The 14,500-nt window shown below is 45.7% G+C and overlaps 2 protein-coding genes across 8 annotated transcripts in view; one reads left to right on the forward strand and one right to left on the reverse strand.

Moving 5' to 3' along the window:
* dipk1c (divergent protein kinase domain 1C) overlaps window positions 1-1,834 on the reverse strand; it is a 28,357-nt gene extending 26,523 nt beyond the window's left edge. The window contains exon 1 of one of the 2 annotated variants that reach the window (XR_015524313.1): window positions 1,403-1,834. Coding sequence is in view for 1 of the 2 variants with exons in the window: in NM_212751.3 (NP_997916.3) it covers window positions 1,403-1,600 (198 nt within the window). In the remaining variant the exon portion in view is untranslated. 2 annotated transcript variants of the gene reach the window in all.
* si:ch211-152c8.2 overlaps window positions 1-14,500 on the forward strand; it is a 131,914-nt gene that overhangs the window by 73,564 nt on the left and 43,850 nt on the right. Inside the window, exons 15-16 of one of the 6 annotated variants that reach the window (XR_015524678.1) lie at window positions 4,502-4,711; window positions 5,022-5,151. The exons of 1 other annotated variant lie outside the window; for it this stretch is intronic. The gene's annotated coding sequence lies outside the window, so the exon portion shown is untranslated. Of the gene's footprint in view, window positions 1-665; window positions 2,273-4,501; window positions 5,570-14,500 lie in introns of those variants that run through there. 4 more of the 6 variants (XR_015524679.1, XR_015524677.1, XM_087309040.1 and 1 more) reach the window with 4 other exon arrangements.

Below are 14,500 nucleotides of genomic sequence, written 5' to 3' on the forward strand. Positions count from 1 at the left end.
TTTTAACTTTTTTTAGTTATTTTAGTGACCACTGCAGTTTTTTTTCTTCAATGGAAGTGTACAATCAATTTTGTTCATGTCTGTACTGTATATACGCCCTGCTTTGACTTTTTAACCCTAACACTCTCCTATTTAATGTCCTTATTGTCTATTTATTTATTTATTGTTTCTTTGAAATGATCAAAAATATGCTATTGTTCTAAATATATGCCTGTTGTATTTTTTAGCAGATAGACTAATGACAGTTTAATGGGCGTCTTCTGTAAACCATCCTAACAATGGTCGTATTATAGCGTTTTTAAAGTGTTTAGTTTTTATAAATTGTATAAATGCTAGCCTATTGTTAAAAAAATATGCTTGAAAAGCTCTTTTTGCCTTTGACAAACTTACACCAAACAACAGATTGTACCGTCTATATTCAAGAGGATGTGAGTTTGTATAACATGCTCTTTAATTATAATATATTTTATTCCTACAAAATATGATGTATTTTAGTTTCTCTGAAGGTTTACTGTATTTATTATTTTAAGATTTAAAGTCATACTTCACCCACAAATGAATTAGGTATGGAGTAGGTATTAAAATCCTCCATCACTTAATCACTCGTCACTTATTTATACCTTTATACCTTTCTTCTGTTATATTCTTCAAAATTTCTTCTTTAGTCTTCAACAGAATAAAGAAACTCATCAAGGTTTGTAATCACTTGAGGGAGAGGAAATAGTGAGTATATTTTCAATATTTCAATATTTAAGAAGTGATAAACTACCTTAATAAAACAATAATTTACAACTAGCTTTATCTAATATATAGATGCTATGCAAATTGTTTATGCATATTGAATTCATACACATTTGATTGCATATACACTGTAAAAATGTGCTGGGTTCCACACAATTCCTTCATGTGGTCCCAACAAAAATCGATAAAGTTAACTTAACTGTTTTTATAAATTTAGCAAAAAATGAGCAAAAAACAATTAAGTTGTGCAGCTCGTTTGAAATAAGTAGTTTAAACTAGCAGCAAAAATACTTGTTAAATGTATAAAAGACAGCACTTCATGCATGTATGTTTAACAAGCCTACACTGACTACAAGTCTACACTTAGTTTCTTAATTGGCACTTTTGTCAAGTTAGCCAACGCTGACAGCTACAGTAGTACAAAGCACATTATAAAGAAAATCTGCTATAATTTTTTTTGTTGAATTGAATTGAACATTTCTAGTCATCTCAACTTAAATCAGTCAAACTGACAAAAATATTAATATATTAAACTTAGGGGAAAAAATTGTTCAAACCTGATAAACCATAAAAGCATTTGTTGTCATGATTTTTGTTGTGTAATATTTATACAGTTGACTGTAAAATGCAGTAAAATAAAGAAGGAGAAAGTTGTGCTCACCACCCTCTGCAGGATCTCTTTGCTCTTGTCATCAGTGCAGAAGTCAGAGAACATGTTCCTGTGGACGAACACCAGGCCATTGAGGAAGATCCAGGAGACCAGCCAGAGCAGGACCACCAGCAGCGCGCTCCTCCGGCACACCTTCACCCCCAGACACCTGCGGGCCGAGCCCAGGGCCCCGCGCAGGGGCCGCCACATCTGTCGGACCCCCTTCCCCAGGAGCCCACTGGTTTCCTCTCAGGGATGAGGGAGTGTGTGGCATCTGTGGAGCCGTGGAGGATCTGCTTCAGTGCTGCCGCTCCTCCTCTGAATGTTAAACCTGCAGATCCTTCTCTCTCTCTCTCTCTGTTTCCTCTCCAGCTTCCTGCGTTTGTGTTGTGAATGAGCAGACTTTCTCTCTGCGTTCTCATTCAGCACGCTTGAATCCAGTGTGTTTTCACTCTGCCTCTGGCTCTCAGTTCCCCCCTCTCTCTCTCTCTCTATTCAACACTCCACCTTTTTTCCGTCTGTCTCCCGCCCCCTTTCTTGAGTGCTTTCCTCCTTTGGGTCGCCTTCGTCTCTGTTTCCAAGGCAGCCTGGCCTTTCCTCAGACCTCAGCGTGCCAGATCCCTCTCTCTGGTGCCAGACCCTCAGATTTCTCCACATTCTGAATCCTGTTTTCATTTCAAGCTTCTTTTTTTTAACACTGATAACAATAATAATACAAAATGGTTTTCTACAAAGGAAGGATTTCAGGGAATGAATACGAGAGAAGGATTTCTGCTTTTGATTCGTTATTTATTTATTGAACATTTTAGATGTGGAACTATGTACAACAAAGCCCATGATCCACCATGATTATATGATTTATGACAGAAAGGTAGATTACAACAGGGATTATGTATGTCGCAGAATAACAAGAATTATATCATTGTTGTATAAGACTGAAGGCTTTATTCTGTGAAATCATCTGCTTTGTATGTATTTGATCACATTTATTACTTGCTACAAAGCATAAAAATTAGAAATACAAAACATTGTTTTAAGCCATAATAGTTTATTTAATCTTTAATGGGCTGTATGCACAACAAGTGTTTTTCAGCCAATAATAAACTTTCAGTGTAAGGTTTGTGACTATTTTCAATTTCATAAGTCTCCTTTTACTGCATCGATGTTGTAATGTAATTAAAATATAATCAGTTTAATAGACTTAAGCATCTATGTGGTCGTTAAAGAGTAAAAAGAGACAAAAGACCGTTTAAGTGCAGGCGCCATCATTAGCAGCAGGCTAGCGCAGAAATTCCATTGAAAATACTTGGGAAAAATTAATTTCCATATTTTAAAGACATGATGTGGAGAATATTATTTAATGCGGGCTTCTTTGTTCTTTGTTTGTTCTTGTTTGGTCTGATACCTGGTTTATATCGCATCTCAGCCAGGTAGTGAAGATCACTGTTTTTAAAGGAAATCAGATCTTAAACGCAGTGATTTCATATGGGGTGACATTTAACCAGAAGCTCTGGGGCTGGCTGACTGAAATTAAAAGTCTGTGTGCATATATCCCATTAAATGCAAAGCTGACAGAGATGAAAACAGCTGATGGAGTATACACTAACCTCTTCCAATTTGTAACAGGTTTATTAACAATTTTTAAGTAAAAAAAAAAAACTTATCACTTTTTACAGTGTAGATACAATAAAAGGATTCAGACAGGTCTAATACAGTCCCACGAATGTCTGACCACAATTGTTTTGTTTTCCTGCTGGCGCTATTCATTATTGCTCTGGTATATTCCAAATAAATAATGTCCAGTAAGTAGTTTCCAAATAATGTAATGTAATTTGTGCATATATATAGCGCATTTATTGTATATGCCCATATACCCAAAGCGCTTCACAATCATGAGGGAGGGTCTCTCCACAGCACCACCAGTCTGCAGCATCCATTTGGATGATGCTCCAGCAGCCACAGGACAACGGCGCAAGTGCCCTCACTACACCTGCTATTGGTGGAGTGCAGAGACAGTGATAGAGCCACTTAGGTGGATGAAGATGATTGGGAGGCCATGATGGTTTAGAGCCGATGAAGGGACTTGGGCCAGGACACCCCAGGGTTACACCTCTGCTCTTTACGAGAAGTGCCATTGGATTTTTAATGACCACAGAGAGTCAAGACCTCAGTTTAACGTCTCACCTGAAACACGGTGCTCACTGACAGTATAGTGTCCCCTTTAATACTGGAGCATTAGGACGCAGATCACAGGTTGAGCACCACCTGCTGGCCTCACTAACACCACTTCCCACAGCAATCTAGTTTTCCCATGTGGTCTCACGTCCAGATACTGACCAGGCTCAGCCCTGCTTAGCTTCAGTGAGTAACCACTCTTGGGCTGCAGAGGGATATGGCTGTTCAATAAGTTCAACTGGAGTAGATGGATTCAGGCATAGCTTCAAAATTAGTTTGAATTTTTTTTTTTGTAGCAGACAGAACAACAGGCAGAATCCTTTTTTGGTTGATAGACAATGAGAGTGATGAATCGTTTAGGAGTATTAGAAGTATTTCTGAGTCTATATAAATCCAGATTTATATAGCATACATGCTTTTCCCTCACACTGATGTTGATGCCGTCTTGTGATGAAAAATACATAGCTTATAGTTTTTGACTCTTTGTTGCCATCTTGTTGCCATTATAGTTTCTGTCAAATTTGCATTTAATTAAAGAATTAATCAACTATTACGTTTTAGAACAATGTTTTGTGTAAAATCTTAATGTTTTGTGTCAAGTGGTTGTGTAACATGCAGGATAAAGTACATCCAGAAGGTTGATTTCACAGATTAAAGTCCTTCATTCTTTAACATCAGTGCTCTTCTTAGCATCGAAGCTTTAGATATGCCTATAGGGGCTTAACTTATGCATAAATAACCTCCTAGATGTATTTTACATGTATGTTTTTTACGTGAATATATTATCAGGTGTGTTGCAACCTTAAACCGGTCACCACAAGCAAGGAGAAGACTCCTTGAAGTGCTATATAGGAGTGCATTTGAAGTGCATTTGTGGTAGAAAACTTAATTTATTTTTTACTCAATTCACTAAACAGCATGTTGTTATCTTTGCAGATCCTGCTCCGACTCAAGGAATTATCGGCGACCATCAGACTCCGACTGCAGCCCCCAAACACGTCCGAGACAGACATGCTGTTTATAACAGGGAGAACTGACCATACACCAGTGTTTTCACTCCTGGCGCAGCTGGACCTGTAACACACAGACGCGCACAAACAAGACGTCCACACCCCAACAGAAATTGACCACAAGGGGTCATCACAGGTGTAATTAATTTTTGTAAAACAAAGCCAATGTTTTGCATGATTACTCCAGTGTTCGTCAGAAATCATTCTAATGAACCATTTTGTACTGTTATCAGTGTTTATAAAAAATGCTTGAAATGCTAACATGATTTAGCAGGAAGTAATCTGAGCGTCTGGCACCTGAGAGAGGGATGTGGTAAAGCCAGACACTCGGATTACTCCTCGCAAAATCCAGTTTGCATTTCAGGCACAGCGAACACAAACAGCGGAAGCCGGCGTGCTTATTTAATTTCTCCAGCAGTGATAATGGCCGCATGTTTGATTTGCAGGAGCAGGGCTGAGCTTGCAGTTCTTCCGGTGTAACGGCAGCGCTGGGAATCTCTGCGCTCGTTTTTTCCCCTTCGATTGAGAGCCGCCGTAGGTGAACAGAATCCCTAATCTCTCGCCTCATAAAAGAAAGTGCGTTCTGGCCAAGAGTGAGAATCCTTCATCTGTTTTATGTGTGTTTCTTTAAAGATCGACGCATTAGAGTCAAGCGTCTCGGGTTGCTTTAATTGGCAATTAGATAGGCTTGTGCGGCCTGTGAGGGATTCTGTCTTCAGACGTATTAATGCTATCAGCAAATCACAGATAGTCCCCTGCGCTTCTCATGGCCTGTGAACTGCTGAATGAGCACATTGTTTAAGTGGACGAGGAGCTGTGTTTGTTTTCTCCTTCAGGGGCTTGAGGGAGGACGTTTGGAAAAAAAATAATTAGGTCAGTTTTTTAAATGTCAATCAAGAAGTTTGGGCTTTGTAAAGGTTTTAAGTCTCAAGCTGCATTCTTTTCTTAATATGTTAAATGTTATAACAAATTAAAATAGCGGTTTTCCAGGTAGGTATATTATTCATTTATTTTTGCAATTTAAAGCAGATTTCTGGAGTATCATTACTCCAGTGTCACACAATCATTCAAACAGTATTTTAAAATATTATAATGTAGTGTAATCATCAGTGTAAAAAAACAGGAGGAGGTTTTATTTAAACGAATTAAATATTGAATATATCAAATAGTACACTTAATGATGATCATATAATATTTTGGAAGACTACAGGCTTGTGTAAAATTGCACATTACTGTTAAATTTAGTTTAGCAATGTGTAAAATATATTCTTTTAAAATTTTTAATGTCAATTTTATAATGTGATATACATTCAGTTCAGTGCAGGTCAGTTTCACCCACAACGTGAAAAATCATGCCCACATTTTGACTGTAATACTGGGGTTATAGTAATAAAATGATACATATTTTCCCCACAAAGTGAGAGTTTGCCATCTAGTGGCCAATGAAACTGTTACAATAACTTTAAAAAGGAACTATTTTGCTAAAATCACTTTTAAGGTCTAAACACAGTTGTATGGAAACAGTCTGTGAATATAACCAGCATCTTACGGTAAAATATTATTAAATCTATTTTTTTTTTAACCACACTTCATAAAAACAGTCTACAGAAACACTTTGATTGACATTCTTTGCCCTTTGTACATGTGATGGAGGGGGAAAGCCCAGCCCAATAGTGACCATTTCTCCCTCATGAGCATAAGAAATTAGTCTTGTTTTTGAATCTGCCACTATGCTGACACATATAAAGCCCTAAAGCATTATTAGTGTGGTATTTTGAGCTGAGACATCACATACACACTCTAGAAACACCAGAGACTTATTTTACATCTTCTAAAAAGAGGCATAACAGGTCCCCTTTAATACTAAACATAATGGATGTCATTTGTGGACAACGGTGATGCTTCAGAATTTTTTTTTTTTATTAAAAATATTATTCATGACAATATACAGTATGCATGACATAGAATGTCATTGCTTTGAAATCTTATTTGTGCATTCTTTTTAATTATTCTCATGGGAAAAAAGTTTGCTGTTCCATTCATACCAGGTGCCCAGTCCTGTTGCTGGAGATCTACCTTCCTGCAGAGTTCAGCTGCAACCTTGTTTTTGATCAGGGTTAAAGCTAAACTCTGCAGGAATGTAATCTCCAGGTACAGGATTTATACTATGATTCCTACACCTACAGCAACTGTTTAGACTCTGTATTTCAGTCATTGGTAGGGATTTTAAATTTTGCAATAGTATTTGACAATATTGGTTGAGTAAAAAAGTAAAAATCTGATAAATATTTTCTCTTTATCGTGGTTTTCAAACCCTTCTGTGTTCTATCTTCTGTTGAACATGAACAAGGATATTTTAAAGAACACTGAAAACCTGTAACCACTGACTTTCATAGAAGAAAAGCAAATACTATTGAAGTTGAAGGGTACCAGTTTCCAGCTTTCAAAACACCGTCTTTTGTGTTACGCCCACAACCCCCTCCTATTTGGAGGACTCTAAGTATGCCCACCACCACTTCCTTCTATTTAGAGGACTCTGCCTGCCTACCTATGCCCACCAACACCTCCTCTTATTTTGAGGACTCTTATCTACATACCTATGCTGACCACCACCCCATCCTAATTAAAGGAACCTACCTACTTAAGCCCACCACCACCCCCTCCTATTTGGAAGGATCTGCCTACCTACAGTCACAACCACCTCCTCCTATTTGGAGGACTCTACCTACCTACCTTGGCCCACCACCACCTCCTCCTATTTGGAGGACTCTACCTACCTACCTATGCCCACCACCTCCTCCTCCTATCTAGAGGACTCTACCTACCTAACAACCTACCTAACTAGGCCCACCACCACCCCCTCCTATGTGGAGGACTTTTAACTATCTACCTACCTAGGCCCACCATCACCTCCTCCTATTTGGAGGACTCTACCTACCTACCTAGGCCCACCACCACCTCCTCCGATTTGGAGGACTCTACCTACCTACCTACCTAGGCCCACCACCACCCCCTCCTATTTGGAGGACTTTTAACTCTTTACCTACCACCTCCTCCAATTTGAAGGACTTTACCTACCTACCTAAGCCCACCACCACCTCCTACTATTTGGAGGACTCTACCTACCTACCTATGCCCACCACCACCTCCTCCTATCTGGAAGACTCTACCTACCTAACAACCTACCTACCTAGGCCCACCACCACCCCCTCCTATGTGGAGGACTTTTAACTATCTACCTACCTAGACCCACCACCACCGCCTCCTATTTGGAGGACTCTACCTACCTACCTACCTAGGCCCACCACCACCTCCTCCAATTTGGAGGACTTTACCTACCTACCTACCTAGGCCCACCAGCTCCTCCTATTTGGAGGACTATACCTACCTACGTATGCCCACCACCACCTCCTCCTATCTGGAGGACTCTACCTACCTAACAATCTACCTACCTAGGCCCACCACCACCCCATCCTATGTAGAGGACTTTTAACTATCTACCTACCTAGGCCCACCACCACCTCCTCCTATTTGGAGGACTCTACCTACCTACCTAGGCCCACCACCACCTCCTCCGATTTGTAGGACTCTACCTACCTACCTAGGCCCACCACCACCTCCTCCGATTTGGAGGACTTTACCTACCTAACAACCTACCTACCTAGACCCACCACCACCGCTTCCTATTTGGAGGGCTCTACCTACCTACCTACCTAGGCCCACCACCACCCCCTTAAATTTGGAGGACTTTTAACTATCTACCTACCTACCTACCTAGGCCCACCACCACCTCCTCCAATTTGGAGGACTATACCTACCTACGTATGCCCACCACCACCCCCTCCTATTTGGAGGACTTTTAACTATCTACCTACCTAGGCCCACCACTACCTCCTCCAATTTGGAGGACTTTACCTACCTACCTATGCCCACCACCACCTCCTCCTATGTGGAGGACTTTTAACTTTCTACCTACCTAGGCCCACCACCACCGCCTCGTATTTGGAGGACTCTACCTACCTACCTTGGCCCACCACCACCTCCTCCGATTTGGAGGACTCTACCTACCTACCTTGGCCCACCACCACCTCCTCCGATTTGGAGGACTCTACCTACCTACCTACCTACCTAGGCCCACCACCACCCCCTCCTTTTTGGAGGACTTTTAACTACCTACCTACCTTCCTACCTATGCCCACCACCACCTCCTCCAATTATGAGGACTTTACCTACCTACCTTGGCCCACCACCACCTCCTCCGAATTGGAGGACTCTACCTACCTACCTACCTAGGCCCACCACCACCCCCTCCTTTTTGGAGGACTTTTAACTATCTACCTACCTACCTACCTAGGCCCACCACCACCTCCTCCAATTTGGAGGACTTTACCTACCTACCTACCTACCTAGGCCCACCACCACCTCCTCCTATTTGGAGGACTTTACCTACCTACCTATGCCCACCACCACCTCCTCCTATCTGGAGGACTCTACCTACCTAACAACCTACCTACCTAGGCCCACCACCACCCCCTCCTATATGGAGGACTTTTAACTATCTACCTACCTAGGCCCACCACCACCGCCTCCTATTTGGAGGACTCTACCTACCTACCTTGGCCCACCACCACCTCCTCCGATTTGGAGGACTCTACCTACCTACCTACCTAGGCCCACCACCACCCCCTCCTATGTGGAGGACTTTTAACTATCTACCTACCTAGGCCCACCACCACCGCCTCCTATTTGGAGGACTCTACCTACCTACCTTGGCCCACCACCACCTCCTCCGATTTGGAGGACTCTACCTACCTACCTACCTACCTAGGCCCACCACCACCCCCTCCTTTTTGGAGGACTTTTAACTATCTACCTACCTACCTACCTAGGCCCACCACCACCTCCTCCGATTTGGAGGACTCTACCTACCTACCTACCTGCCTAGGCCCACCACCACCTCCTCCTATTTGGAGGACTCTACCTACCTACCTATGCCCACCACCACCTCCTCCTATCTGGAGGACTCTACCTACCTAACAACCTACCTACCTAGGCCCACCACCACCCCCACCTATATGGAGGACTTTTAACTATCTACCTACCTAGGCCCACCACCACCTCCTCCTATTTGGAGGACTCTACCTACCTACCTACCTAGGCCCACCACCACCCCCTTCAATTTGGAGGACTTTTAACTATCTACCTACCTACCTACCTAGGCCCACCACCACCTCCTCCAATTTGGAGGACTTTACATACCTACCTACCTACCTAGGCCCACCACCACCTCCTCCAATTTGTAGGACTTTACATACCTACCTACCTACCTAGGCCCACCACCACCTCCTCCTGTTTGGAGGACTCTACCTACCTACCTAGGCCCACCACCACCTCCTCCTATATGGAGGACTTTACATACCTACCTACCTACCTACCTAGGCCCACCACCACCGCCTCCTATTTGGAGGACTCTACCTACCTACCTTGGCCCACCACCACCTCCTCCAATTTGGAGGACTCTACCTACCTACCTACCTAGGCCCACCACCACCCCCTCCTATGTGGAGGACTTTTAACTATCTACCTACCTAGGCCCACCACCACCGCCTCCTATTTGGAGGACTCTACCTACCTACCTTGGCCCACCACCACCTCCTCCGAATTGGAGGACTCTACCTACCTACCTACCTACCTAGGCCCACCACCACCGCCTCCTTTTTGGAGGACTTTTAACTATCTACCTACCTACCTAGGCCCACCACCACCTCCTCCGATTTGGAGGACTCTACCTACCTACCTACCTGCCTAGGCCCACCACCACCTCCTCCTATTTGGAGGACTCTACCTACCTACCTATGCCCACCACCACCTCCTCCTATCTGGAGGACTCTACCTACCTAACAACCTACCTACCTAGGCCCACCACCACCCCCTCCTATATGGAGGACTTTTAACTATCTACCTACCTAGGCCCACCACCACCTCCTCCTATTTGGAGGACTCTACCTACCTACCTACCTAGGCCCACCACCACCCCCTTCAAATTGGAGGACTTTTAACTATCTACCTACCTACCTACCTAGGCCCACCACCACCTCCTCCAATTTGGAGGACTTTACATACCTACCTACCTACCTAGGCCCACCACCACCTCCTCCTATTTGGAGGACTATACCTACCTACGTATGCCCACCACCACCTCCTCCTATCTGGAGGACTCTACCTACCTAACAACCTACCTACCTAGGCCCACCACCACCCCCTCCTATATGGAGGACTTTTAACTATCTACCTACCTAGGCCCACCACCACCTCCTCCTATTTGGAGGACTCTACCTACCTACCTACCTAGGCCCACCACCACCCCCTTCAATTTGGAGGACTTTTAACTATCTACCTACCTACCTACCTAGGCCCACCACCACCTCCTCCAATTTGTAGGACTTTACATACCTACCTACCTACCTAGGCCCACCACCACCTCCTCCTGTTTGGAGGACTCTACCTACCTACCTAGGCCCACCACCACCTCCTCCTATATGGAGGACTTTACATACCTACCTACCTACCTACCTAGGCCCACCACCACCGCCTCCTATTTGGAGGACTCTACCTACCTACCTTGGCCCACCACCACCTCCTCCTATTTGGAGGACTTTACCTACCTACCTATGCCCACCACCACCTCCTCCTATCTGGAGGACTCTACCTACCTAACAACCTACCTACCTAGGCCCACCACCACCCCCTCCTATATGGAGGACTTTTAACTATCTACCTACCTAGGCCCACCACCACCGCCTCCTATTTGGAGGACTCTACCTACCTACCTTGGCCCACCACCACCTCCTCCGATTTGGAGGACTCTACCTACCTACCTACCTAGGCCCACCACCACCCCCTCCTATGTGGAGGACTTTTAACTATCTACCTACCTAGGCCCACCACCACCGCCTCCTATTTGGAGGACTCTACCTACCTACCTTGGCCCACCACCACCTCCTCCGATTTGGAGGACTCTACCTACCTACCTACCTACCTAGGCCCACCACCACCCCCTCCTTTTTGGAGGACTTTTAACTATCTACCTACCTACCTACCTAGGCCCACCACCACCTCCTCCGATTTGGAGGACTCTACCTACCTACCTACCTGCCTAGGCCCACCACCACCTCCTCCTATTTGGAGGACTCTACCTACCTACCTATGCCCACCACCACCTCCTCCTATCTGGAGGACTCTACCTACCTAACAACCTACCTACCTAGGCCCACCACCACCCCCACCTATATGGAGGACTTTTAACTATCTACCTACCTAGGCCCACCACCACCTCCTCCTATTTGGAGGACTCTACCTACCTACCTACCTACCTAGGCCCACCACCACCCCCTTCAATTTGGAGGACTTTTAACTATCTACCTACCTACCTACCTAGGCCCACCACCACCTCCTCCAATTTGGAGGACTTTACATACCTACCTACCTACCTAGGCCCACCACCACCTCCTCCAATTTGTAGGACTTTACATACCTACCTACCTACCTAGGCCCACCACCACCTCCTCCTGTTTGGAGGACTCTACCTACCTACCTAGGCCCACCACCACCTCCTCCTATATGGAGGACTTTACATACCTACCTACCTACCTACCTAGGCCCACCACCACCGCCTCCTATTTGGAGGACTCTACCTACCTACCTTGGCCCACCACCACCTCCTCCGATTTGGAGGACTCTACCTACCTACCTACCTAGGCCCACCACCACCCCCTCCTATGTGGAGGACTTTTAACTATCTACCTACCTAGGCCCACCACCACCGCCTCCTATTTGGAGGACTCTACCTACCTACCTTGGCCCACCACCACCTCCTCCGATTTGGAGGACTCTACCTACCTACCTACCTACCTACCTAGGCCCACCACCACCCCCTCCTTTTTGGAGGACTTTTAACTATCTACCTACCTACCTACCTAGGCCCACCACCACCTCCTCCGATTTGGAGGACTCTACCTACCTACCTACCTGCCTAGGCCCACCACCACCTCCTCCTATTTGGAGGACTCTACCTACCTACCTATGCCCACCACCACCTCCTCCTATCTGGAGGACTCTACCTACCTAACAACCTACCTACCTAGGCCCACCACCACCCCCTCCTATATGGAGGACTTTTAACTATCTACCTACCTAGGCCCACCACCACCTCCTCCTATTTGGAGGACTCTACCTACCTACCTACCTAGGCCCACCACCACCCCCTTCAAATTGGAGGACTTTTAACTATCTACCTACCTACCTACCTAGGCCCACCACCACCTCCTCCAATTTGGAGGACTTTACATACCTACCTACCTACCTAGGCCCACCACCACCTCCTCCTATTTGGAGGACTATACCTACCTACGTATGCCCACCACCACCTCCTCCTATCTGGAGGACTCTACCTACCTAACAACCTACCTACCTAGGCCCACCACCACCCCCTCCTATATGGAGGACTTTTAACTATCTACCTACCTAGGCCCACCACCACCTCCTCCTATTTGGAGGACTCTACCTACCTACCTACCTAGGCCCACCACCACCCCCTTCAATTTGGAGGACTTTTAACTATCTACCTACCTACCTACCTAGGCCCACCACCACCTCCTCCAATTTGTAGGACTTTACATACCTACCTACCTACCTAGGCCCACCACCACCTCCTCCTGTTTGGAGGACTCTACCTACCTACCTAGGCCCACCACCACCTCCTCCTATATGGAGGACTTTACATACCTACCTACCTACCTACCTAGGCCCACCACCACCGCCTCCTATTTGGAGGACTCTACCTACCTACCTTGGCCCACCACCACCTCCTCCGATTTGGAGGACTCTACCTACCTACCTACCTAGGCCCACCACCACCCCCTCCTATGTGGAGGACTTTTAACTATCTACCTACCTAGGCCCACCACCACCGCCTCCTATTTGGAGGACTCTACCTACCTACCTTGGCCCACCACCACCTCCTCCGATTTGGAGGACTCTACCTACCTACCTACCTAGGCCCACCACCACCCCCTCCTTTTTGGAGGACTTTTAACTACCTACCTACCTTCCTACCTATGCCCACCACCACCTCCTCCAATTATGAGGACTTTACCTACCTACCTTGGCCCACCACCACCTCCTCCGATTTGGAGGACTCTACCTACCTACCTACCTGCCTAGGCCCACCACCACCTCCTCCTATTTGGAGGACTCTACCTACCTACCTAGGCCCACCACCACCTCCTCCTATCTGGAGGACTCTACCTACCTAACAACCTACCTACCTAGGCCCACCACCACCCCCTCCTATATGGAGGACTTTTAACTACCTACCTAGGCCCACCACCACCTCCTCCTATTTGGAGGACTCTACCTACCTACCTACCTAGGCCCACCACCACCCCCTTCAATTTGGAGGACTTTTAACTATCTACCTACCTACCTACCCAGGCCCACCACCACCTCCTCCAATTTGGAGGACTTTACATACCTACCTACCTACCTAGGCCCACCACCACCTCCTTCTGTTTGGAGGACTCTACCTACCTACCTAGGCCCACCACCACCCCCTCCTATATGGAGGACTTTACATACCTACCTACCTACCTACCTACCTAGGCCCACCACCACCGCCTCCTATTTGGAGGACTCTACCTACCTACCTTGGCCCACCACCACCTCCTCTGATTTGGAGGACTCTACCTACCTACCTACCTAGGCCCACCACCACCTCCTCCTTTTTGGAGGACTTTTAACTACCTACCTACCTTCCTACCTATGCCCACCACCACCTCCTCCAATTATGAGGACTTTACCTACCTACCTTGGCCCACCACCACCTCCTCCGATTTGGAGGACTCTACCTACCTACCTACCTGCCTAG

This window comes from Danio rerio, chromosome 24 (genome assembly GCF_052040795.2).
Source record: "Danio rerio strain M-AB ecotype USA chromosome 24, GRCz13ab, whole genome shotgun sequence".
Lineage (NCBI taxonomy): Eukaryota > Metazoa > Chordata > Actinopteri > Cypriniformes > Danionidae > Danio > Danio rerio.